Here is a 26,145-nt window from a genome sequence, read left to right as displayed (position 1 = left end):
AAAGTGCTGGCAGATTCACTTCCTGATGAGGGCTCCCTACTTTGCTTGCAGATGGCCACCTTGTTGTGTCCTTACGTGGCAGAGAGAGGTGGGGGGGGGGGGGGGGGAGAGGAAAGAGCAAGAGAGACAGAGAAAGAGAGATCTTATCTCTCTCTTTTTAAATATTTTTTATTGATTTCAGAGAGAAAGGGAGAGGGAGAGAGAGACAGAAACATCAATGATGAGAGAGAATCATCCCTACACTGGGGATTGAGCCCGCAACCTGAGCACGTGCCCTTGACCAGAATCGAACCTGGGATCCTTCAGTCCACAGAGTGATGCTCTACCCACTGAGCAAACTGGCTAGGGCTTATCTCTCTTTTTATCAGGGTGTTGATCCCATCATGGGGACCTCACCTTTATGACCTCATTTAAACCTAATTACTTTCTAAAGGCTCTATGTGCAAATATAGTTACATTGGGGTTTAGGGCTTCAACCTATGAATTTAGGGAGGGCACAAACATTCAGTTCATAACAGCAATATTTTTTTTAAAAAAAACATATTTTATTGATTTTTTACAGAGAGAAAGTGAGAGGGATAGTTAGAAACATGGATGAGAGAGAAACATCGATCAGCTGCCTCCTGCACGCCCCCTACTGTGGATGTGCCCAAAACCAAGGTACGTGCCCTTGACTGGAATCGAACCTGGACCCTTCAGTCCCCAGACTGATGCTCTATCCACTGAGCCAAACCAGCCAGGGCCATAAGAGCAATATTTATGAAGCATTACTATATTCCAGATCCTGGGAGGAACTCTGCAGAGGGAGTGACAAAGCAAATAATGGCCTTGTATCCTACTCCTTGGGGAATTTAGGATATAACAGGGGAGATAGTCCATTACACATGGGAGTGAACAGGTAGCAAAGAATGAGTGCTCAGAGTAAGGACTGGAGAGAGAAAACTCAGCACGATGTGGGGAAAGAGGACATCTCTCATTACCTACTTTTTACTAAGAAGGAGGAAGCCAGGCCTGGACAGACTGCTACAGTAGGTGTTGCCTCCTGGAAAAGGCAACCCCCCTGAAGCCTGCTCAGAGCCTGGCCCTCTTGGATGTCACAAAACCCCATCCTGCCATTTGATGCCCCAGGGACACAGTAAATTATAACACAAGCTTTGGAATCAGACTGACTGAGGTTGCAATGCCTCCTACCAGCTTCTAAGAACTTGACGAAGTTACTTAACCTCTCTGTGCCCTCAGTTTCCTCCTCTGTAAACAGCAATAATCATAGAACCCGCCCTCAGGGTTGTTGTGGATATAGTGAAAATCAGGCCGCCTTTGGTGCAAAGAACTGGGTACTGACTGACAACTCCACCAAAATTATAGCGTCCTTCACTCTTGTTGGATTTGCAGGAGCCAATTTAAGGGCTTATTTGCAGCCAAGGGGACACTAGCTGGGTCCTGGAATTGACAGGCCTTGGATCAGGCTTGACACTCGGTAGCGATCGCTAATACCGTATGTATTGAGAATATACTTCACTTCGTCTTCGAAACAACCTCAGAAAGAAGATGCTATTACTCACCATCCCAAGGTGGGAACGCCAAATCACATTTCTCATTGCAAGCAACCTGCTTGTCCATGAAAACAAGTGTATGTAGAAAAGTATAAGAAAGGTCCTAAAGTTTTAGAATGCAGTTTTTCATTTGCCGTGGACATGACCACAAAACATTTCCCCAACAGGTTTTTTTTTTTTCTGCTATGTTGGTAGCATAGCATTCAGCCTACTGGGAACATTTTACTAACCTAGATTTACATTGCTAGATCACAGTCCACTATAGATATGACACAAGCTGTAGGAGATTTCTGTAATAGTCCTTGGGAATCAGATTTGATGACAGCCATTTTAGAAGTCTGGGGCTTGATGTCCTCTGACTAGCCAAGTCCTCCTCAGTTACCATACAGTTTGTGATCATGATAATCTCTATTCCTATTATAGAGGACTGACTTGAGATGACATCAGGATTGAGCAAAAAAGGGAATAAGATGATTAAGACTCAAACTCAGGAGGAACTAAGGCAGTGGAAGAACTCAGAACATGTGAAATTCCTTAAATAAAAGTTTATTAACTTAAAAAAAAAAAAGGCCCTAAAGCAGTGGTTCTCAACTTTCCTAATGCCGCGACCCTTTAAAACAGTTCCTCATGTTGTGGTGACCCCCAACCATAAAATTATTTCCGTTGCTACTTCATAACTGTAATTTTGCTACTGTTATGAATCGTAATGTAAATATCTGATATGCAGGGTGTATTTTCATTGTTACAAATTGAACATAATTAAAACATAGAGATTAATCACAAAACAATATGTAATTATATATGTGTTTTCCGATGGTCTTAGGTGACCCCTGTGAAAGGGTCATTCAACCCCCAAAGGGGGTCGCGACCCACAGGTTGAGAACCGCTGCCCTAAAGGGTGAAGGTTCCTTATGGTCAAGTCCCCTTTATGGTTCGCAGATCATTGGATTTCCCTGGTCACTGGATTCAGTTCCTGTTGGACTATAAGCTCCAGGAGAGCAAGGGCAACTGAGGTTGTCCCTCTTTATTGCACTACTGCACAGCGCCTGGCATCCTGCAAACACTCGGTAAGCATTTTCCACTGATATAAAATTAGCCCCCTGTGTGCCTTTTTCATACACGTGGATTCCCCGGGGGCCTGGAGCCTACCTGGTAGAGATCAAACTTTATGACACCAACGGATGCAAGGCCCAGTTGCGGGCTGAATCCCCACGATCCCGGACACCGGGAGGGGGCGCTCTGCGTCCCTCAGCCTCCGCCCTCCCCCTGCCCCCTCCCCAACGCACCCGCTGGACCCGGTGAGTCGGCCCTTAACAGCCCTCTCCTGGAAGGTTCTAGGTAGCGAAGCTGGACTTCCCACAGGGCCCATCTGCTCGCTAATGTTTAACCCGACTTCACTCCACATTATCCGCACGAGGGAAACCCGGGTGGGGGTGGGGTCACTTCCAAATCACTACCGTCCGGGCCTACTGGTCTTTCACCTATACTAAACAGTTCTTGAGCACCTACTCTGTGTCTATTCACGCAGCAGTCATGAGAGCTATTATGTGTCCATTCATGCAACAGGCCAGGAGCACCTACTATGTGTTTATTCTCTTAAAATGGAATGAACACACATATTCTGTGTCCATTGACGAAACAGTCATGAGCACCTACTATATATCCATTTGCCCAGAATATAATGAGTATCTACTGTGTATCCACGTAACAGTTCCTGAGCACCTACTATGTGCCCAGCACTGTGCCAGGCCCTGGGGATGCTGTGTGCTTCGGCCAGACGCTCCGCAAATACGAGGATGAAGGTAGAATTAGGCCCCGAGGCAGATGCCTCACCTATAGAAGATGCTTTTTGTCTGCTAGACTCCTCAAGGCCAACTGCATAGTGGCAGGTTTGGCCAACAGCAGCAGGGCTCTTTTTAAACCAAGGTTTGCAGAGCAGCAAGAAGATAAGTGGGTGGGGGCTCCAGATTGGCTCAAACAAAACACACCCAAGAACACCAGTCTGGTTTCAACATCAGGAGGTAGAAACAATTTAGCGGGTGCAGGTTCGGGGCTTTCTCACTCGTTTCTATCCGCTCATTCCACTTTCCAACCCGCACTGTGCTGGGCGCTGCGGGGCCACGCTCAATCAAGGACCCCCTTGGCGCTCCAGCTGGAGGACACAGGTTGCCCGCAGCTGCTGTGACCAAGACTGGGGCCAAGAGGACGCCTGGACTGCTCCGGGTCAGACCTGGTCCTCCTTCCATTGTGAGGGGACTGAGGCCGAGGGAAAGGCCGGGGTGGGGGAACCAGGGCGGCGCTGGACTGGCGGGAGGCGCCGAGTCCAGCCTCGCACCCCGGCGTGCGCTGCCCCGCATGCGGAGCTGGGGCCTCTGCCTGCCGGGTGCTGCCCGCGCGTTCCTGGAACTGGGCTGGGCGGAGAAATCTGGGCCGGCGGAGAGGCATTCTCGCTGCCCTCCCCGTCGCCGGGGGCTGCGGGGGGCCTGGCCAAGGTGACCCCGCGGGAGGGACGTGATGGGCCCCGCCCCCTCCTTCATCTTCCCGGTTTTCGGGGCTTTTCCTCTGGACCCGCACGCCCCCCCCCCGCCCCCCCACCCCCTCGGTCCACTGCGAGCCCGCCCCCTCCCCGGGCTTCCCCGAGGGCGGGACCTCCCTCCCCCCGCCACCCCCGGGCCACCTCCAGGCCGTGTCCTAGCGCTGCCCTCGATCTGGGGGCGGGGCCGCGGGGGGGCGAGCCCGAGGATGGGGACGGAGAGGACGTTCCGGGCCCCGCGCCCCCTCCCTCCCTCCGGGTGCCGACTCCCCGCCGCCAGGCTGCCCTCGGCCCGGCCCTCCCCTCCCCCGGCCCAGCGCCCGCGCGCGGCCGCCCCCTCCCCCCGACGCGCACTCCCCGCCTGGCAGCTGGCGCCCCGGGCCTGGGGCCGCGGCGGCGAGAGGGGTTTGCTGGGAGGGCTGGAGGGAAGCAGCAGGGGAGGGCGGAGGGAGGGCGGCTGCCCCCCGCGCCCCTCCTCCTCCCCTCCTCCGCAGCCCGCCCGGCCCTCCTCCCGCCGCCTCCCTCCGCCCTCCTCCCTCCCTCTGCAAGACATCCCGGCCCGGCCCGGCCGCCGCGGCCACCTTCCCCGCCGGAGCTGCAGATGTGGCGGAGCGGCCGGGTGCCGGGCGGCCGTGCCAGGGGAGCCCGCGCCGGGTGAGCCTCGCGTCCCGGCCCCCGCCCGCTCCGGCCCCTCCCCCGCTCACTCCCCGCCGCCCCCCGACCGCCGGAGCCCGCAGCCGGGAGCCTCCCGCCCCGCCGCCGAGGTAGGAAGCCCCCTGGCGTCGCATCGTGGGGACGGGGACCGGGCGGGGGTCCGGCTGGTCGTGCGGGGGCTGCAGGGCGAGAGGGTCGCCTCCCCCTACCGCGTCCGCGCCTCGCCCCGGGCCATTGTGCGCCCTCGCCGGGGCCCCTGCGCTCGCTCCCTCGCTCGCTGGCTTGCGCGCTCCCTCGCTCGCCGGCTCCCCGACTCCGTCCTTTGGTCTCTCTGTCTTTCTCCTCCCTCTGCCCTCCGTCCGTCTGTCCTGCGGCCAGGCCGAGCCGGGGCCGGGGCCGGACCCGGGGCAGGAGCAAACTTCGGCGGGGAAGTTGGGCGGCCGCAGGGGGGGCGCGCTTCGGGGTGGGAGCCCCCCTCCCCTCAGGCCTGGACAAGAAGTTGTCTGGGGCTGCTGGGCAGCCTCCCCTTTTCACGGCTGCGTCGGGGCTGTTTCTGAAACTGGGTTTGGAAGGTGTCTCTTCCCTGTCCCCGAAAGTCTCTGACCCTGGTTAGACCCGACCCTTCCTTGGGCAGGGGAGGGAGGCGTCCCTGAGGCTCAGGACAGGGGTGCTGCCGCGTTTGGACCAGGAGCTAGAGTCCTGTCCAGCACTTGTGCCGACCCCTGCTGTCTCTGTGCAAGCAGAGGGCCTGGCCGAGTGGGGAGGGCAGGGGTCCCTAACCCTCCTGAGGAAAGGTCCGGAGGGGGCGAGGCAGGTGCATCTGGAGAGAGGGAAATGCCTGTGCCCTGCTTCCCCCTGTCCCCCTGGGATGGGGCTGGAATCCAGGCTGGCACCTGGAGGCCTTGGCACACTGCCCTGCCCAGCCGGGTACTCAGGCCACAGCAGGGCAGCATGCCGCCTGTCGCTTGTCCAGGAGGGCCTGCCTGGCCTGTCTCCCCCCCTTCTCCCCCCAGGTCCACTATGGTTGCAGCCCTGCCCAGGGGCCTGGGAAGCGGGAAGGGATCCTGGGAGGAGCCCTGGGCCCCCAGCCATCTCAGCCCAGGATCTTGGCTCTGAAGGGAATGTTTGACACTGAAGGGGCAGCCAGGCCAGCCCTGGACCTGGACCTGGACCTGGCCACGGCTTGGGCTGCTGTGATTCTTGGTCTGGACCAGGGACAGGACCGTAGCTGTGGTCGTGGGAGACAGCCATCCCCAGGGTCCTACATGCCTGGGGAGAAGGTGGGGCTTCACAGACAGCTAGGGAAGGCACTCTGCTCCCCAGTGTTCCCTCCAGGGCTTCCTCAGCCCCCAGACTCAGGGAAGAGGAAACGGGCTCCTTCAGTCTGCCCACCCACCCAACCCTCCCCCAACCCCACCAGTGCCACAGTGCCACAGCTGTTCCAGCCCAGCCCATACATCCCTCCCCATGACCTCCTCGCCTTCCCCCTCTCTGCTCCTCCTTCTCCCCTCTGGGCCACAGCTGGGCCTCCCAGCTGGTCTTGGCCTGTATTGGGGGAGGGGCTGCACCTGGGGGCCCCTTCTAGGACACCCCTTTCTGAGCTTCAGCCCAGCTCATTTCACAGCCCCACTCCCCGCTCAGCTTGGCACTGTTTGTAGCCCACCAAGCAGGAGTCAGTGGCCAGGGATTTGGGCCACCATTTATGGGGGTTGAGGACCTCTTGGAAGCAGCCCTGTTTTCCTCAGTCCCTTCTCCTCCCCCTCCTTTCCGGAGCTGCCATTAGTGCTGACCCTCTGACCCCCCCATGCCTGCCCACCATTCCCTGTCTGTGACCTTTAACCTTTGGTGTTAAATCCCTCCAGCTGGGGCTCTTCGCCCTCTGAGTGACCCTGGCACAGGCCCCCTGGGGGGCCTCTCCCTGCTCCTGGCTCTCTACACAGGGACACCTGCCAGTTCCTCCCTCACTGTTGGGGAGGGGGAACACCAGGAAGCCAGACAGTGAGTCACCCCACTTCTAGGCACCACTGCTTTTGGGGTTAGTGACTTTGGGGGATCTGCCGGAGCTGGGCCACAGCCTGGAGGGTGAGTGGGAAAAGCCCCCACCTAGAAGTCTCACATCCTGGAATTTAGTCCTGGCTGGGCCACCAACTCCCAGGGGTGTTTGAGCCATGCTCCTCCCCTTTCTGGGTCTCAGTTTCCTCATCTGTCAAACCAAGGGTCAGACAAGGTGAGCTTCCTGAGCTCCAGAGTCCATGAGAAGACTTGGGGGGCGGAGGCATGTTGAGAGAGGGGTAAGGCCAACAAAAGCCAACTCTCAATTGTCCGTGGGTGGAGCCAGTATGAATAACTGGATGCCACAGACATCCAAAAACCTCATTTTAAACAATCGTGTGAACCACGTTCCCCCCAAAGCTTTTGTTGTTTCTAAAAGCCCAGCTGCGAATGGGTAGCCACAGCCATGTCTTCTCCTGCCTGGGCTCCCCTGGCTGCCTCACTGGGAGTGCCCATGGAGGGTGACAGGCTGAAATGATTCGAAGGAGACAAAGCGCTCCAGGGCCCCTCCTAGGGCTTGTTTGGGGGGGCCTAGGCCCCTCTCAGCCCCACCTTGGGGCCCCCACTTTTCTCTGCCTTCCTTCCCTGGCCTGGCCTTGGCCCCGGGCAGTGGGAGTGTCTCCTGCCACCTAATCCTCCCAGGGTCTGAGCTGTGGTAGAGAAGGAAGAATGTGTTTTCCTGATATTTTCCCATGTGGGTTTTCCATCCAATTTCCCACTTAGGCAAGGGGGCGGGTACGGGTGCTGGGCAGAGTTTGGGGCAATCCCAGGATGAGGGAGGGGGGTGAAAGCTGTGGCTGGGTGACCAGATGTGGGGAGTGGGGCCTGCAGTTGAGCTCCTTGGAAGGTGTTTGGGGTGGGCCCCTGATGCCGGGCAGGGGGGAGGGGCTCTACAGGGCAGGAAAGACTCCTGCTCCTACCTCTTCCCTCCAGTGGGGTGTGCTTCCCAGGTTCCTGGGCCCCAGGGGAAGCCAGCGGAAGAGGCTTCTTATCCAAGTGGGAAATTTGGGGTGTAGTGGAGAGGCCTGAGCCAGGTGGAATGGGAGGATGAAGAGTGAGGTTGCCTTTTCTGAAGCTGAGAGAACTCTTCCTCTATTCAGGGCTATTTTGTCATTGTGCATTTCACACAGATGACTAAGGTCAGAGGGGTGAGCCCTGGAAGGTACTGAGGGGTCCTCCCTTCACCCAGACAAGTGCCCTTCTCAGAGGTGGGGAACACCGCTAGCTGGTGAGGGGCTCTTTGGGGCCAGCCAGAAAGATGTGGATCCCCCACCCCCTCCAGGGCCTGTGAAAGGGCCCTAGAGAGAGGCTGAGGCCCAGACATGTGTCTGAAGGTTCACCTCTCCGAGAATGGCAGCACAGCCAACCTTGCCCCAGCCCTGAGTGTGGGGGACCACAGCTCCTTCAAGGCCCTTGGGACACATCTGCCCAGGATTTCTCAGGTGGATGCCTCAGCTCACACCTGGAGAATTCTAAATCAGGTGTGGCTAGGCAGGGACTCCCATGGTCAACCAGGACCTCTAGTGCTTTGCTGATAGCCAGGGTTGGGGCAACTGCTTTGATGCTCGGACAAAGAAGGGGGTCTTTTTGAGGGGCACAGCTTGGGGTAGACCCCGGTTTCTCTCCTGGCTCCCACGTAACCCCGTAAACCTCTGCTGTCTCTGCAACTAACAAAAATGCCATCTTAGGTCCCCAGGGAGTGGGTGGGGGAGAAGTGGGTCAGGGATAAAGCAGCATGGGTGGATCGCCTGGTAACAACTCCCTGAAAAAATCAACAGTGCCTTCCAGTGGCCCCGTGCACTTTGCGGGCATTGACATCTTCACCTTGTGAGAGAGTTCCATTGATCCCTATTAGGAAAATGAGGAAACTGAAGCTCGGATGGAAAGGGGCCCGCGGGCATCAGGGGGGTCCAAGTTCCTGGGGGTCTGCTGTGGCTGCAGTGGTGGTGTCTGATGGCCAGTTTCCCAGCCTGGAGTGAAAAGGGACCCTGCTCCTGAGGGGAGCCCGAATTGGCCCCAGCGGCTGTGCACACTGGGCCCCAAGCATCTATCCTTTCCCTGCGCTGATCCTCCTGGCCTCTAACTCCAGACCTGTCCGTAGAAGACGTGAGGCCTGGCCCAGATCTGCCAGGGTCCCTGGCCCTTTTTTCTCTTCTAGCTCGGGTACTCCTCCAGGGGAGCTCTGGGAGCTTCCACACAGCTGGTCCCTAGGGAGCCCCAGTTGTCTGACCATCCTGACTGGGATGTTTCTACAAGCTTCCTCAGGCTGGGCATAGGACAGGCCCTGGCTCTGGGCGTCTTGATGCGGGGAGCACTGGCCTTCCATGCCCCCTCCAAGATGGGATGGAGGGTTCTGGTTAACTGGTGGCCAGGCTGGTAGGAGCCTGGGAGCACAGAGCTGGGAAGTGTAATGGGGGAGGTGCGGGGGACCTTCCCTATCTGTTCCAGATGCCATCTCTCTGGTGGGAGATGGTAAGGGAATGGGAATCTTCCAGGCCATAACTGGGGGTTGGCTCGGATCTCCTTAGCCCTTGGACTTCACTGCCTAAGAAGTCACCTGACATTTGAGTGGGTTATGTGTGCACATGTACTACTGCCTTGGCAGATGGCTGCCTGGGGAGGGCACTCAGACCAGCCTCTGGCCCCCTCTCCCCTCTTCCAGTCATGGCCAAGGGCGGGTGGGGAGCCTGCAGAAGCCCCAGGAGATTGCCGAGCTGCTTGAGTCAGCCCTGGGTGCCTCAGGGAAAACAGTTCTGCCGCTGACAGAGGGTGGCCACCATTTGTGCAGTGTAGTTTGCTCACAGGCCAGCGCCCCACTGGGACCCTGGGAGTAAGGAGGCTGCCTGTGGGCACTGGTCGGGGGAAATAGGCTCAGAGATTTGAGGGCTTTGCCTGGGGTCACTTAGGGAGGGACAGAGAGGGGGACTGGAGCCTCGGGCTCTCTGGCCCTGGCCTCTGAAATGTCAATTCAGCCTGGGAATCCCCCCAGCTCCACTCCTGCCCTCCTGTCCACTGCATGGGCTTGACATGGGGGACAGCTGTGTCTGGATCAAGCCTCCCTCCCTTATTCCCATATCCACCTGCGTCTTGCTGGGAAGTCCCAGCCTGCCTGAGCCATTTCTCTCCTGGTCCACTTCCTCCTGCATCCAGAACCCCCCCATACCCACCCACACCCTTCCAGGCTGACTAACCCCAGCTGTGATGTCCTCCTCCCCCCCCTCCATTGTTCTGCCTGTTTTAAAGTACCCCCACCCCAGTACTGCTGGCTGTCTGCCTACCAGCCCCACCCTCTTCCAGGCCGAGCCCCCAGCACCACCTCAGAACACCTAGTGGTCACCCTGCATGGTCTTATGGACCCTGGGCCCCAAGAGCCTGACATAGGCCAGGCCTGGCATGATGTTTCCTGTTGGGCTTGGAGGCTGCCCCCTGGCTTCTGGACTTGCTTTGCTGCCTGGAGTGGACAAGCAGAGGAGGGTGGGGTGGCTAGTAAGAAGGGCATGGGGTGGAGCCAGGGTTTGTGCTAGAGCCCCTGCTGGGCCTGGTCTTGTCCAGCTGTTCTGGGGTAGGCCCCGAGCCACCCCTGGGTGGGAGTGGCAGGAGATGAAGCTGGGGAAACTGTGTCCTTCTGGTCATCGGCTGCCCTGCCCTAGCCCTGCTCCAGGGGAGGAGGAAGAATCTGTGTCCAGGCCCTGCCTCTCACCTTGACCTTGGGCAAGCTACTTCCTTCTTTGGGCTGTAAGCCCTTCCATACCTGCCCACCTCACCTGGCTGGTGGCACCACAGACAGATTCATTCACTCAGCAAACATGTACTGAAGACCAAGTACCAGGGAAAGTGAAGGACAATGTGCTGTTCGGAGCATGGTCAGGATGCTTGAGCTCCAGTCCTATTCTAGGCCAGCTCCTCTTTTCTTGGATGGGGACACCAAGGCCCAGAGCCTGGCCCACATCACACTGGGGCAGGCCTGGTTTCTGGCTCTGAGCCCCAGCACTTTGCATCAATGCCCAGTTCATGCTGGTGGATGGAGTGGGCTGTGGGGGGCTGTGAAAGAGGGGGCAGTGGTCTGCTCCATGAGGCCTACTTTTCAGCACCCCTAGAAGGCTCAGAGCTGCCTGGGGCCCCAGAGACATCCCTGCCCGCCCTAAGCCTCCCTTCTTGGAAAGAGGCTCTGAATGCCAGGTGCAGGGGAGGTGAGTACTTGAGGCTGAAGGTTGGGGGCAATGAATATGGCACCATGTGCAGGGCTGGGCACTGAGGGCATGCTCCAGCGCTGGTGACATTGTGGCATTAGTGAGGACCTGGACCCAGGGTGAGTGTCACATGCAGTACAGGCCATTGCAGGGCCAGGGATGCTGCCCTGGCAGTGTGGGGACAGAGCCAGGGCCTCTGCTCCGCTCTCAGGCACCTGGAAGAACAGCTCATGTACAGCTGCAAGAGGCTGCATCAGGGAAGACTTGCTGAAGTAGGGGGTCGAAGGGGAGTGGCAGCTGGAGGAGATTATGGGGACAGGGAAGGTTGTAAAACAGGAGCTGCCACTTAAGAGATGGGCCTGAAGCTCATGGAGGCAGGGAATCTTGAGAAAGGAGGTCCTGCAGGGGAGAGTCTGGGGACAAGAGATCCTGGGCTGGAAAGGATGATGGCACTTTCTGTGGAGGATACTCCATGGCTCCCCAGTGCCCCCAGGTCCTGGCCTAGCCTCCCCCTGAGCCTCCTCCTCTGCTGAATGATAGACAGCTTCCTTGTGGGTGAGTTGAGGCCACACTCCTGGCCTCTGCAGCATTGGACCTAGAGTGTGGGCTTCGGACCTGGAGGTGAATCCCAACTGTGCTTACAGCTCTGTGACCTTGGCAGGTGACTGAACTGCCCTGAGCCGCAGCGTGTCCTCACCTGGAAGGTGGGGAGAGTAGCACCTAACTGGCAGGGTGGTGAGGATGAATGGAGATGGTGAGGGGAGGCATGCCGGACATTGTAGCCTGCAGAACTTGTTGGGACCCAATGCTCCCTCTTGCTTTACCCCGTGTCCACGTGGCCAACTCAGATCTGCCCCCCTCTCACACACACCCACACTTGGCAGGAGCAACTCACCCCTAATACTGTTTTTCTGTTGCCAGCGGTTCCCCCACTGAAGTCTGGATGCCCTTCATTCCCCAGAACGGAGTGGAGGGCCTGGTGTTGGAATGCATAACTGAGTGAGGGGGTAAATGAGCTGGGAGGGAAAGGCCAAAGTCCGGAGCCTGTCCTGCCCACCTCCCCTCCTGCTGGGACTTGGCAGGTGCTATTCAGTGGGCCTGGTGCCCATCCTTTGGTGTTGGGAGGGGTGGGTCACAGGCCTCATCCCTGCTCACTACCATAGCCTAAGACTCTGACACTGGTTATCTGCCATGTCCTGTGTGTCTCCTGTATGTGCACAGGTGTAACACATGCATGTACCTGTATGTTGCGGGGTGTTGTGGGTGCCCGTCCATGTCCTGTGGGACACTGACCAACACCTTTGCTGGCCCCAGAGAGCTCTGGAGGAGTGCCCTGCTGCCCACTGAGAATGGCAGTGCTGACTGGCAGGGCCCGGGCTTCCAGTGTCTAGGCCTTGCTGGGTGTGTGTCCTGTCTGGCTCCCCAGTGCTGGCCCCTCCCAGGGATTTGGGCAGCCTGGGCCCAGCCCTTCCCTCCCAGCCTGCTGACCAGTGGGTGTGTGGGCGGGCTGGTGTGGGGGCTGCTTGGCGGGCTCGCCTCTGGCTGAGGCCCAGGTGCAGGCAGTGCTCATAGCCCCACATACCACCTCCCCCCCAAGCTGGGCAGACAGGAAAATACCAGACATAGTTGTGCAAAGGTGGCTGCAGGCAGGCAGGCGGCAAGGGGCGGGGGCTGCACTAGGGCGCCTCGAGCCACCAGGTCTCTCTAAGGGAGACCTCTGTGCCGGGCTGAACCCTGCAGCTGGATGGGCACACACATCTGTGTGTGTGTTCATCTGCTGGTTAGGGCCCATGTGTGAGCTGCTGCCCCCAGCCGGTGTCACCCTGCTGATGTTGGAGAAGGAAGTACATCTGGGGAGCACCAGTGTTGGGGGCGCCAGCTGCATGCCTTCCAGCTCCAGTGCTGCCTGAACTATCGGGGTGACTTTGGCAGGCCAAGTTACTGCATGGAGCACTCCAGCCTGGGGCCAGGAACAAGAATCCTCAGGGCTACCAGTTGCTGGCACCTCCTGTGTGCCAGGCACCCAGCCAGGCAAGTCCTGCAGGGTGCCCCGACTGTGCCTGTGATTGTGGTACCTGTGACGGTGGAGGAAACCAAGGCTCGGAGGGGGCTACAGGGAGCCATCTGAAGCCCCACAGCCAGCGGTGGAGGCATAGAGGACTGGAACTGGTAGCCTGGCCCTGGGTAGCACTGTCTAAACATGCCTGCGCAGGTGCTGCCCAGCTGGGCCTTTTCCGAGGCCCCCATAGCGCAGAGCAGAGCGCTTGGCCTTGGCTGGTTCACCTGGGGGTGCTCGCAGAGGATCCGGGACGCCCAGGGTCCTGGCTGAGCACCCCTGTGGTGGTGGGGGAGGGGCCTGTCTTGGGAGCAAGAGGTTCCCAGGGAAGTCAAACCCTATGCTCTTCCAGGAAATGCTGCCTGCCCTGGCCCCTCTCCTGGGACCTGCTGGGCAGAGGCCTCAGGATAAGCCCCTCCCCTTCATCCTGGGAGGAGGCCTGCTCCTTCCAGGGCCGCTCAGAACCTCTCCAGGGCCTCCCAGTGTTCTTTCTTTGAAGCAGTCAGTCTCTGGAAGTGACCACGGTCTGCTGTGGCCCTTCCACAGGACAGCAGAGGCCTGAGGCTCTCTGAGGGGCACACACTTGTTCAGTTACACCCTAAACCGAAGCCCACTGTGAGACTACAGTGTCTGTGGGAATAGCGGGGAGGGCCAATCCTCTCCTCAGCTGCCCTCACAGCTCTAGGCTGGCCAGAGGCTGGAGAACTCAGCTATGGTGACAATTTATTCCATAAGTCTGATTAAGTACCTACTATGCACCCAGTACTGTTCGAGGTGCTGAATGTCGCTTACCAATGATGGGAAACACTAAGTAATCATTGACTGTGCACCATTGCATTGGTTTCTCCCCAAAACCCAATGGGAGTGGGTTATTACTATTATGACCATCCCACTTCAGAGAGGAGGACCCTGAGGTGACTTGCCCTAAGTCACATGAGTAGGAAGTGGCAGAACCATGTTGGAGACCCAGGTGGTCTACCCCCTGCTTAGAGCCTACGTATGCTCTGCTGCCCAGTCAGGAAAGGGGACCAGGAGAGGAGGAGGCCTGCCCCTGTCCCTAGCCCCTGCTGCTTGGCTGCCATGGAGGGTGGAACTCTTAGCCAGAGCAGGGTGGAGCTGCTGTGGTTCTCAGGAATGCAGGGTTGTGGGCCCTTTGCTTTGGCAGCATATCTGCCTGCAGCTCTCCAAGCTTCCCTGTGGCCACCCCCCAGCCGGCCTCTCCAGCGCCCACCCACTGCCTACTGCCCCTCCTAGGCTCTGCACCCAGCTCAGGCAAGCCCCTAGGCAGGGAGAGGGTGCCAAGCTGGAGCCCTTTTGCCTGCTTCTCCCCACATCCACTGGCACAGGAGGGAGAGGCTAATGGGGAACACAGTTTCTGGACTCACCTGGACTTAAAACCCAGCTCTGCCACAGACAAGCTGTGTGACCCTGGACAGGTTATTTAATCTCCCTGAGCCTCTGTTTTTGCATCTGTAAAATGGGGACGAAAGAGCACCTGCCTGAACAGATGCTAGCACGTTCCCCAACTATCAACAACTGGCTGTTGATACTGTTATCCTGTAATATTCACCCATGGCTTCCAGTCCTGGGCTTGCCACCCACTGTGTGACCTGGGGCAGTGGTCTCTCTCTCTCTGGGCCTCAGTTTCTCCATTTGTATGACCAGCATGTTGGCAGTGAGTGGTCCTAGTCACCAGACACAGGGCACCCATGGAGCACAAGGGAGGCCAGGGGCTTGCTTCCTCTTTCCAGTCTATATCAAGAAAGCCACATGGCTTCCGAGAGTTGCATCGTGGAATTGTCCATAAGTCCTAAGCTGGATGAGCCATGGCTGACCAAAGGGTAGTTTCAGGGCTACTCTGAGAATGAGGGGTGTTCCTCATGTTGCCCTTGACAACAGTGGGGGTCAGGGATCTGGCTCTACGTTGCTGTGAGGAGAGCCCCCGACTTACCGAGGGCCCCACCCTCTCTCTGCTTCTGCCAAGGAGACCTTGAGTGCTTCTGGGTAGCTGTGCAGAGCCCCCTCCACCTACACAGGCACTCACTCCTCCAGGCTCAGGGCCAGCCCACCGTCCTCCCCAGAGCAGGCAAGGAGGGCCTTTATCCAGAGCAGATTCCAACCTGCGCCTATTAGCCTGGTGACCTCGAGCCTCAGTTTCCCCATCTGTATGAGGGGAAATGACTACCTCTACTCACAGTAGGGGTTTGCAAGGGTTCAGAGAATTCATGGACAAACAGTACATGAGGGTAGGTATTTAATGGATGTGGATCCCCCATTCTGTATGCCATCCACCCTGGCCACAGGGCCTCAGTTTCCCCATGTCGTGCTCTGCCTGTGGAGGGGAGAAGTGTTGGGGGGACCTGCCAGGTAGGCCAGGAGTATGGGGGGGGGGTGTCTTGGTGGGCCCAGCAGCTGAGGCCGGTTGCTGGGCCACAGGCAACACACAATAGCAGCCATTGTCTAGGCTCAGCCGGCTGGGAGGGTGCGGTGGGGCAGGGGGAGGGGCGGGCCCGAGGGCCAGCGTGGCCCACCCCCAGATGACCCCTGCCCGCCCCCACCACTTCGGTGGTCCCCACACCGCCCCACGCTCCCTCAGCTCCCTCCACTCTAATTAGTTCCTTTCGCAGCTGGAGTTGCTGTGCAGCACCAGGCAGGCAGCATGACCACCTCTGCGTTGCCTCCCCACCCAGCATCCCGCCCACACAGAGCCCCACAACCCCGCAGCAGCACCAGCAGAGCGGAGTCACATCATCAAGCCAGGTTCCCAGGGGACTCCGCGCTGCACCCACGGGGTGCCTGCTGAGTGCCCACACGGTGGAGACTCGTGGCCCCCGCCTATTGCGGGCCCCACCACTGGTTAAGAAACTTGTCTGCACCCTCAGAACAAGACAGCTGCCCTTTGGGGCGTCTCCATCCTCCCCACCTCTCTGGTTGTCGGGCATTAAGTCGGGCGATGGCTGGCTGGCCTCTGCGAGTTATCACAGCGCCAGTCCCAGGGTCTCCAGCCGGGATGTCCCCTCAGCCTCCCGCGTGCATAGCTGCCTCTCACCCGCCCCCCTTCACCCAGCCCAGGAACAAAGAGCAGAGCTGGAGCCCAGAACTGGCCGCTGGCTGGGGGATGGGGGATGGGGGTGAAAGAGGACACTGAGGTTGGCCAAGGAGTGGGGTCACCGGCATCTTCCCCTTGGAGTGGGGCCCCCATTGGGAGGGAAATTGGGGTGAGGCCAGCCTGGGGATGAGGTTGCTGGGACTGTGGGCTTTGGGAGCGGCACCTTCCTCCTCTTCCAGGAGTGGAGAGGCTGGGCTCTGGCTCCCATCAGAATGAAACCCTGGGCAAAACCCAAGGACAGTAGTGGGGGGCAGGGGTACCCCCACCCACCTTGGGCCCCAGCCTGGGGGACAGGTTTCTTTTGGGGCCCTCCCTGGTTCTGGATTGAGGCAGTATCTCCTTCAGGTCTTCAGAACAAGGTGACCCAGGGCTCGGGGCTCCTCCCTGGTCCCCTCTGGTCTGGGAGGAGGGCAGTGGGGCAAGTGCCAAAGGATGTTGCTTGGACAACGACACCAATGAGAGTCAGTGTCGCTTTGAATTCTGCCCTCAGGGTCCCCTTCTCTGCAAGGTGGGGTTGGGGGTTGGGGGTGGAAAGTGGAGGCTTTGGGGAGGCCTGTGGCCCCAGGCCAGCCAAGGGCCAGGCCACCAGCCCTTCCTGGCTCCTGAATTCTTAATCAGCATAAATATTTACTTCCTTCCTCTCTTTCCAGGCTCCTAACACAGAGGAGCTTCAGGGAGGTTGGAAGGGGCCTGTGTCTAAAAATAAACAGGTGGAGGGACAGGCAGACACACAGACAAACTGACATGACTAGGGGGTGGGTTAGGCAGAGGGCAGCTCCTCCCCCATCCAGGAGAGTGGAGGGGGCCCATGGCTACCCATCACTGTCATTCACTCACCTGCCCTCCTGGATCTGGGGCTCCTGAAGGCAGGGAGGCAGCCTGGTCCCAGCCCCCTTTGCATGGCTGGGAGCTCCTGGCCCACGCATGGCCTGGGGGGCAAATCCAAACGGATCTGCTGGCTCTTACCTGATGGAGTTTAACAGGAACAAGTCAAATCACAGACCTGGGTCCCATGGCCAAGTGCAGCCAACGGTGCTCTGATAATGCAATCCCCCCGCCCCCCACTAGGCTTAGAGACTCTAATATTAGCATGTGCTGGTGGGCCTTTGTATGTGTCCCCAGAAGCTGAGGGTCCTAAGTTCTCTGTGTGCTTGGAGGGTCTTAGCAAAAGTGGAGCTTGGCCTAGCCCTGGCCGGCGTTGCTAAATGCTTAGAGGGTCAGCCCGCTCACTGAAGGATCTTGGGTTCAATTCCCAGTCAAAGGCATCTAACTGGGTTGCAGGTCCGATTCCGAATGGGCGCGTGTGGGAGGCAACCAATCGATGTGTCTCTCTCACATTAATGTTTCTCCCACTTTCCACTTCCCTCCCTTCCTTCCACTCTCTAAAAATCAAAGGGAACCCCTGGCTGGTTTGGCTCAGTGGATAGAGTGACGGCCCATTGGACTGAAGGGTCTCGGGTTTGATTCCGGTCAAGGGCACATGCCCGGGGTTGCGGGCTCGGCAGCCGATCGGTGATTTTTTCTCATCATTGATGTTTCTATCTTTCCCTGTCCCTTTCTCTCCGAAATCAATAAAAATATATATTTTTAAAAATCAATGGGGAAAAAATATCCTTGGGTGAGGATTAACAACAACAAAAAAGTGGAGCTTGACCTAGGAAACAGATGAGCCAGGGCTTGGGACTAGGTGAGGACTGTTTAAATTGCTGAGGGGCTTGACCTGGAGAAAACGAGTGGGGATGTGGGGGCTGTCCTCCCCTGTCCTGCTCCGTGGAGAGAGCACCACACAGCTCTGTAGGCAACACTGGCTGCCAGGAGACACACCAAACAAAACATGCAAAGTCTCTTACCACATGGTGCTGATGGGATTATTCTGTTTTAAATTGTGAAAACCTTGCCCTGACCGGTTTGGCTCAGTGGATAGAGCGTCGGCCTGCGGACTCAAGGGTCTTGGGTTCGATTCCGGTTAGGGGCCTGTACGTTGGTTTCGGGCACATCCCCAGTGCGGGGTGTGCAGGAGGCAGCTGATCGATGTTTCTCTCTCATCTGTGTTTCTAATTCTCCCTCTCCCTTTCTCTCTGTAAAAAATCAATAAAAAATATTTTTTAAAAAATTAAAAAAAATAAATTGTGAAAACCTGGATTCAGTGGATGGCAGGGAGTATCTCAGTGTTGGCTTGTTTAGCAGATAGATTTTCAGGGAGTAATCATCTCAATTAACAAATTCAAGGAAACGCTGTGACAGTTTCCCCACATGTGAAAAGATCGCCTCTTTAAGAAGTTTTAATTTGGCCCTGACCGGTTTGGCTCAGTGGATAGAGCATTGGCCTGCGGACTGAAGGGTCCTGGGTTCGACTCCTGTCAAGGGCATGTACCTTGGTTGTGGGCACATCCCCAGTGGGGGGTGTGCAGGAGGCAGCTGATCGATATTTCTCTCTCATCAATGTTTCTAACTCTCTATCCCTCTCCCTTCCTCTCTGTAGAAAACCAATAAAATATATTAAAAAAAAAAAAAAAGAAGTTTTAATTTGGAATGAGGAGTTGACCTTGCTTTTGGGTCATTTTTATGTGAAGAAAATTACATCACTGAGACATTCTAAGAAAATGGTAAAAATTCCAGCATGAGAACTCGTAATAAAAGAATGTCATCACCAAAAAAAAAAAAAAGAAAATGATATATGCATATATTTTAGTAACCACCAGACAGAGCTGGTCCACTTCCTTCCAACCCTGCCCCTGGCTGGCCTGGCTGGGCCACAGCCCCCAGCTGCCCCCTAGTGGCGGCCCAGAGCCCTTTGGCTCCCTGTGCCTATGGACACCTCTTCTGACCTTACCTGTGAGGCAATGCCACCTGTCTGCACCCCCATCCCTTGGGGCCAGGCTTTGCTCAGCCATCTCTCAGCTTTGTTCCCTTAGAGGTGACCACAGATCCCAATCATCCCTCAGCAGTCAGTAGCTGAGGACCTCTCATGGTCTCCTTGGAGAACACCTATTGCTCCTCAGGCCTGGTTTTGGGTCTTTCGGCTCAAACCAGGCATGTGCTCCAGGTATGACTTGCCACTCAGTCAGAAATGACCTTTGGGACTTGGCTGGTTATTTCTTGGGAGATCTGACCTTGAATCTGGTAGCTCTACCACTTCCTAGCTCTGTGACCTGAGGCAGGGTCTCCAAAACTCGGTTTTATGGCAAAATGGACTCTTTGAGCTTTGCCTACCAGAAAAGACTTGTGGGAAGTGGACATGGAAGATCTGAGTAGATGGTTGGCTCTCTTCATGATACCTGCTGGCCAGGCCACTCAGAAGGTTTCCCTACCTGAGGAGACAGCCTTCACACACCTGCACACACACTGCCTCCCGCTCCTGTGGGCTTTAATGAATGTAGCCCAAGGAGGACTTGGGATCACAGTGTCACAGCACAGCTCCTGTCCTCCCCTAGGTTCCTGCCTGAATACCAGCTTGCCACCTCCAACCCCAGCCCCCCACCACTATGCACTCCTTGGACGAGCCGCTTGACCTGAAGCTGAGCATCACCAAGCTCCGGGCGGCGAGAGAAAAGCGGGAGAGGACGCTGAGTGTGGTCCGGCACCGAGCTCTGCACAGGGAGCTTGGCCTGGTGGACGATAGCCCCACTCCATGCTCCCCGGGCTCCCCGCCCGCAGGTACTGCACTGGGTCAGGGCCATGGTCTTGCGCCCTGATGGAGCTGTGGCAATAGAAAGAATGTCCAAGGTGTGCCCACCAGGACATAACTGCAGTCCCTCACAGCTTCTGGCTTAGAGTGCTCCCCTCACTCTGGCCATTCATCCTTCCAGCAGTTTATCTTTGGAGGTCACATTGTCCCCAGGAGGAAGGAAGTTACCTGCCCAGTTTATAAAGCTGGGACAGCAGAGTCAGGATTCAAGTTGAGGTCTCTGGGAGGAGTTGGAGGAGCTGAGAAGGGGAAGCAGAGTTTCTGTGTGGTAACAAAAGGCCCTGAGACCCAACTCCTGGGCTTTGAGGCAGTGTGGGTGGCCAGCAGTCAGCAAAGATTGGGGACCTGGCCCAGCAAGTGTTTCTTAGGCTGCTTTGGGCCCAGGCCTTCTGCTCTGCCTCTGGTGCTCCTGAGAACCACATCTACCTCTTCTGAGCTTGAAGGCTCTAGAAGTAACCTAGCCAAACCTCGAGTTTTGGAGGTGAGCACTGAGGCAGACGGGGCCTGGGGAAAGTTAAAAAGGTCCCTACCTGCCAATGTGATGGGAAGCTCCTAGCTTCATGTTCCTAGTCAGTTGCTCACCCTATGTACCAGATCATTCTATCTGTAAAATGGATACTTCCCACTTTCCATGTGAACTGATGGCCGAGCTCTCATGATGGCCACGATCACATTTGTCAGTTATATAGGCTGTTGCTCAGATACCTGGGGTCCCAGGTGGTCAGGGGGTGTGGCGTGCCTGGGGTTTGCTTCCAGGGTCATGGCTTAGGATTCAGAGGTGGGAGGGCCTAGCCCACCAGGACTCCTGACTCCAGCACCCCTGAATTGTGCTCCTCTTTTAGGCTTCCTACTGAACCCCAAGTTCCCTGAGAAGGTGGAGGGACGCTTTTCAGCGGCCCCACTGGTAGACCTCAGCTTGTCACCATCATCGGGACTGGACTCCCCCAATGGCAGCAGCTCGCTGTCTCCCGAGCGCCAAGGCAACGGTGACCTGCCCACAGTCCCTACTGCCCCGGTAAGGAGGAGGTGTGGGTTTTGAACTACATCACTCCAATCTCTGTCTGTTGTCACATGGCCTCTTTCCCTCTATGTCTGTCTCTATCCAAATCTCCTTCTTTCTCTTACGAAGAGTGGTCACTGGATTTAGGACCCCCCCCCCCCCCCCCCCCGCCCCATCTAGACCACACTTCTAACTTGATCACATCTACAAAGATCTTATTTTCAAATGAGGTCACACAGGTACCGGGGGTTAGGACTAGGACATATTGTGGGGACAACTCAACTTGCTACAGGAGACAGAAGGGGTCTGGGCCTGCTGGCCCCACGGGGCACTGACCACCTCTGCCCCTCGCCCTCTCCTCCCAGGATTTCCAGCCGCTGCGCTACCTGGACAGTGTCCCCAGCTCCTTCCAGTTCTTCCTGCCTCTGGGCTCGGGGGGAGCCCTGCATCTGCCTGCTTCCTCCTTCCTCACCCCCCCGAAGGACAAGTGCCTCTCGCCAGAGCTACCCCTGCCCAAGCAGCTGGTTTGTCGCTGGGCCAAGGTGAGTGGGGGCCAGGAAGAGTGGGACAGGGCCGGGGCAGGTGGCCTCACATGGGCTCAGAACCCTCCCTGGCCCCGCAGTGTAACCAGCTCTTCGAGCTCCTGCAAGATTTGGTGGATCATGTTAATGATTACCATGTCAAGCCAGAGAAGGATGCGGGGTACTGCTGCCACTGGGAAGGCTGTGCCCGTCATGGTCGAGGCTTCAATGCCAGGTGAGGAAGGGCGAGAGCTGGCAGGAGGGAGGGGGCACGGGTGTCCACTGAGCTGAGCTGTGCTCTATGCCCTCCCTGGAGCAGGTACAAGATGCTCATCCATATCCGCACACACACCAATGAGAAGCCGCACCGCTGCCCCACCTGTAGCAAGAGCTTCTCCCGCCTGGAGAACCTGAAAATCCACAACCGGTCACATACAGGTGAGAGGGGGTGCTGGAGGGTAGCAGCTGGGCAGGCGCCTGGCTATCCACGGGCACCCAAGAGACAGGGATGCATCCATTGTTGACGGTCCCCTTTCGAGCTCCACTTGCTGGGGGAAGCCTCTCCCGTAGGTGAGACCCTCAATAAACCGGAGCACAGACAGGTCTTCCCGCCACACTTGGCATTGTTGTTTGTAAGATTGTCTGACTCATGCCACCTGCGACTGCACTCAGTATGTCTGCTTTGCTCCTCACCATACGCCAGCACACAGTAGGGCCAGCACTGGCCAACAGAGCCACATACCTGATTTAAAAATTCCTAATTGCTGCCGTGAAGTACAGAGAAATAGGTGAAATGAACTGTAATTATATATTTTCTGGAACCCAATTATGTCCAAAGTATTATCATCTCAAAATTAAAAATATATCAATGAGACACTGAAAATCTTCATTTCGTTTGAAGTCTGCAGAATCTGGTATGTATTTTACACTCACAGCACATCTCAATTTGGAGTGGCCACACTTCAAAGGCCCATAGCCTCACGTGGCTCCATCCTGGTCAGTGAGGGAGCAGACGTTTAGTAAATCTGGAGCCTTTCTGCTGAGTACAGGCTGCATAAAGGGCAGTCGGCATTCATGCAGTGCTCACTGTGGGCTTGCCTCTAGTAGGGGCTTTATGGAAGTCTGTAATCAGGTTTATCAGTTCTCTTATTGATGTGGCTGTTGTCACCTGCAATTTGAAGCATAGCACTAAGGCCAAGGGCACACAGTCAGTGCACAGGGGTTCTGAGGGAAACCAGGCTGGCTGTTCAGTGGCTGTGCCTTGCTGCCTCTACCTAGAGTCACATCTCATGCCAGGTGCTGAGGACACCGCCCCTCAAATGGGAGTCTGTACTTTCAAGGACATCTTGGTCTGGGGTCTGCCAAGTAGGTAGTAGGTACGGGCAGGACACTGGGCTGGGAGACCTCTCACACCAGCCCCACTCGCAGGTGAGAAACCCTACGTCTGCCCATATGAGGGCTGCAACAAGCGCTACTCCAACTCAAGTGACCGCTTCAAGCACACTCGAACCCACTACGTGGACAAGCCCTACTACTGCAAGATGCCTGGCTGCCACAAGCGCTACACGGACCCCAGCTCGCTGCGCAAGCACATCAAGGCCCATGGCCACTTCGTGTCCCATGAGCAGCAGGAGCTCCTACAACTGCGCCCACCCCCCAAACCACCACTGCCTGCCCCTGACGGCAGCCCCTATGTCAGTGGGGCCCAGATCATTATCCCCAACCCGGCTGCCCTCTTCGGAGGCCCTGGCCTGCCCGGCCTGCCCCTGCCTCTGGCCCCTGGCCCCCTTGACCTCAGTGCCCTGGCCTGTGGCAATGGTGGGGGTGGGGGGAGTGGGGCGGGCATGGGCCATGAGCTGCCAGGCCCTGTCCTGCCCCTCAATCTGGCCAAGAACCCACTGATGCCCTCACCCTTTGGGGTTGGTGGACTGGGCCTGCCTGTGGTCTCCCTCCTGGCTGGCTCCACGGGTGGCAAGGCCGAGGGGGAGAAGGGGCGTGGGGCAGTGCCAGTCAGGGCCCTTGGCCTGGAGGGCCGCAAGACCCCCCTGGAGAGGACTGAGAGTGGCCGCTCCCGGCCCAGCCCGGAAGGACTCCCCCTGCTGCCAGGCACCGTGCTGGACCTGTCCACAGGCGTCAATTCGGCGGCCAGCAGCCCAGAGGCCCTGGCCCCTGGCTGGGTGGTCATCCCGCCTGGCTCAGTGCTGCTCAAACCAGCTGTGGTGAATTGAACTCATCCCAGGGACGACGACCCGAAGCTCCCAGCCCTGCCCCGACGAACGGAAACTTTTCTGCGAAATAGCAATAATGTCCTGCCCCCAGGGCCTGGTTGGCTGTGTTCCCTGGCAGCCCCAGCCCCAGCCCCAGACAAGCTGGGTGGCAAGGATGGTGCTAGGTCATTGCTGGTGTCCAGGCTCCCAAAGGAGGAACTGCCTACTCGCCAGAGAGACCTGAGCCCCTGAGTGCTGAGGCCTTGCCCACCTCTGGCCCTCAGTCTCCTGGCCCTGTCCTCCACCCTGGTGCCTCCCTCACCCAGTGGCCAACCTGGACAGGTCACCCTCCCTCCCTACCTTGTCACTTGCCAGCCACATCCCAGCAGTGGGGGCAGGTGGGGTGGCATCTGCCCCCTCTGCTGGCCCAGGGCTTCTGCACCCCTTCATGTGGTAAGCTGTGACAAGGGGCCCTGGGATTGAGGCCCCTACCCATCCTGCCTGATTTCACCAGGCTCCCGCTCGGGGGCTCCTTGGACCCCTTTCCTTCTGGCCCACCCTCCAGAGGGAGAGAAGACAGACGCAGGCCCCTGCAAAGCCACAGGAAGAGCCACCTTATCCTTATGACAAGGTGCCTCCTGCTCAGAGAGGGAGGCCTGCTCGGCCCACTGCCCCTCATCACCTACCGACCTATCCGAAGCAGCCCTTCTCTGGTTTGGACGGTGCTCTCCAAAATGAGGGAACAGTTGACCACTCAGCTGCCTCTTTACCACTGGCCTCCCCCCTCCACCTTGTAGGGAGCCTTGGGGTGTGGGGAAGGGAGGTGCCAGGACCTCGGGCAGGCCTGGCTCAGGGAACAGGTGGGGTGGGCCTGGCCTGGGGCAGCATCCCTCTTGCACTTGGGGCTGCAGACACCTGCAGGCTGATAGGAGGCTGGAAGCTGGCTGGGGATGACCCCACGTTGGGACAGTTCTCATTCTGGGGGTGCCAAGTCACAGCCAGCACACAGGTAAGGGAGGGCTACAGGCCAGTGCTGGGCACAGGAGCTTTGCAGAGGCCATGGACTGAGGCCTTGGGCTTGGGGGGATGGTGAAGCAGTCAAGACTGCCTATGGGAGGCCCAGCCCCTCCACCTGGGAGGGGGAAGTTGGTGGAAGCCTGGACTTAAGATATGCTGTTTCCTCTGGCTGCTTCCATCTGAGCCTCTGTCCTAGACTTTTTTTTTTTTAATCCCAGGGGCCAGAATAAGCCAAGGATGCTGGTGTTCCAGGTGCCCACTCACTACCTGACCCTAGGGAATGGGCTCTCCCACCAGGCCCTGGGGATGCAGCAAGTGCTTTCCCCACCCTGAACCCTCACTGTGCCGAGGCACTGGTCTAGGCACAGGAGCTTTGGCTCCAGTCCTTGGCATCAGTGAGCAACCCTTCCCTTTCCCTGACAGAACAAGGGAGCTGCAGGACAGCAGTGGGGTCCGTAGTAGCCCTGCAGTTCCAGAGTCCCCCTACTGTTCCTCAGCAGCTCTGCTGACCCCTACCCTTTTCTGGACTGCCCTTCTGTCCTAGAGGGGTCACCCTGACCCAGCCCGCCCTAACAGGGCCTGGCAGTGCTGGCTCTGCCTCTCGAAGGGGCTGTGAGCAGAACAGGAAGGAGCTGGTCTCCTTCAGGCTTCATCCAGGACCCAGGCATCCCCATCCCATGAGGGGCCCCAGGCCCTTTAAGTCCCCAGTTGGGGGATGAGGGGTTTGGGTTTGCAGTTGAAGCCCAGGGAGCAGAGGAACAGGGCACTGGAAGATGACATTAGCTCAGCATGTGACTCAGTGATAGACCAGGCTCAAGAGAGCTGGTATATGTGTTGTTGTTGGTTTGTTGTTGCACATTCCAGGATATCAGTATTTTAACAGGTTCTAAGTGCCTTTCTATCGTAGCTTATGTTTTTCCTCCTCTTGGCTCCACTGCTGTTAGCATAGAGTAAAAAGAAAAAAAAAAAAGATAAGCTAATGACTATAACAATATATTCCTCCATGTGAGAGGAAGTTTATAAAGAAACAATAAAAGTGAGTTGCAAAGATGGTTTCTGTTGTGGATGTGCCAGAAGCTGGGCCACCCAACAAGAGATCACTTCCAACTGTCCTGTGTCTGGCTCTAAGGTCACCCACCCCAGCCTGCGGCACCCAGAGGCCGTTCTGGGGTTCCCTCCTAACCCTGTGGGTGCCATCACCTCAACATTCTGCTGGGAGCTGGAAGGGCAGGAGGGGTCAGGTGCTGAGGGAGCAGGAGTGCTAGGAGCTGAAAAGCAAGATCCCAGATAAAGCGCACAGGCTTAGCCGCTTGTCCTGCAGTACCTGCGGTGGCTTAGCCCTTAGGAAGACCCAGCTCCAGGGCCTCCGTGCAACGAGAGGCTTCTCTTCCCCAGCTGTACATGGAGCATTGGCCCCAATCACTGAGATGCTAGAGTCAAACTCAGTGTGGAGAGGTGCTCTGTGACAGAGCTTGGGTGCCCAGGGCTCTGTCCCCAGGTGAGAAGGGCAGCGGCAGATCCAAGGATGGTCATACTATAGAAGGGACCTGGTGCTGGCACTGACA

At 57.5% G+C, this 26,145-nt stretch overlaps 1 protein-coding gene and 1 non-coding gene across 2 annotated transcripts; both read left to right on the top strand.

The window, feature by feature from the left end:
* The first annotated feature begins 1,651 nt into the window (after positions 1 to 1,651).
* On the top strand, positions 1,652 to 1,776 carry LOC139009657 (small nucleolar RNA SNORA32). The gene has a single exon (XR_011471378.1). It is a non-coding gene; the product is annotated as a small nucleolar RNA SNORA32 (small nucleolar RNA).
* Positions 1,777 to 4,653: 2,877 nt separating this feature from the next.
* On the top strand, positions 4,654 to 25,628 carry GLIS2 (GLIS family zinc finger 2). The gene is made up of 7 exons (XM_070413094.1): positions 4,654 to 4,850; positions 19,582 to 19,804; positions 20,678 to 20,850; positions 21,201 to 21,377; positions 21,458 to 21,591; positions 21,676 to 21,794; positions 22,785 to 25,628. The coding sequence occupies exons 2-7, from the start codon at positions 19,633 to 19,635 to the stop codon at positions 23,582 to 23,584; spliced, it is 1,575 nt and encodes a 524-aa protein (XP_070269195.1). The 5' UTR covers positions 4,654 to 4,850; positions 19,582 to 19,632; the 3' UTR covers positions 23,585 to 25,628.
* Positions 25,629 to 26,145: the final 517 nt, after the last annotated feature.

The sequence above is a fragment of the Myotis yumanensis genome, unplaced genomic scaffold (assembly GCF_028538775.1).
Source record: "Myotis yumanensis isolate MYYU_CA2020_CCGP unplaced genomic scaffold, mMyoYum1.0.hap1 SCAF_4, whole genome shotgun sequence".
In the NCBI taxonomy this organism is placed as follows: domain Eukaryota; kingdom Metazoa; phylum Chordata; class Mammalia; order Chiroptera; family Vespertilionidae; genus Myotis; species Myotis yumanensis.
The sequence above is the reverse complement of the archived record's forward strand: the minus strand, read 5'-3'. Positions and strand labels throughout refer to the sequence as shown.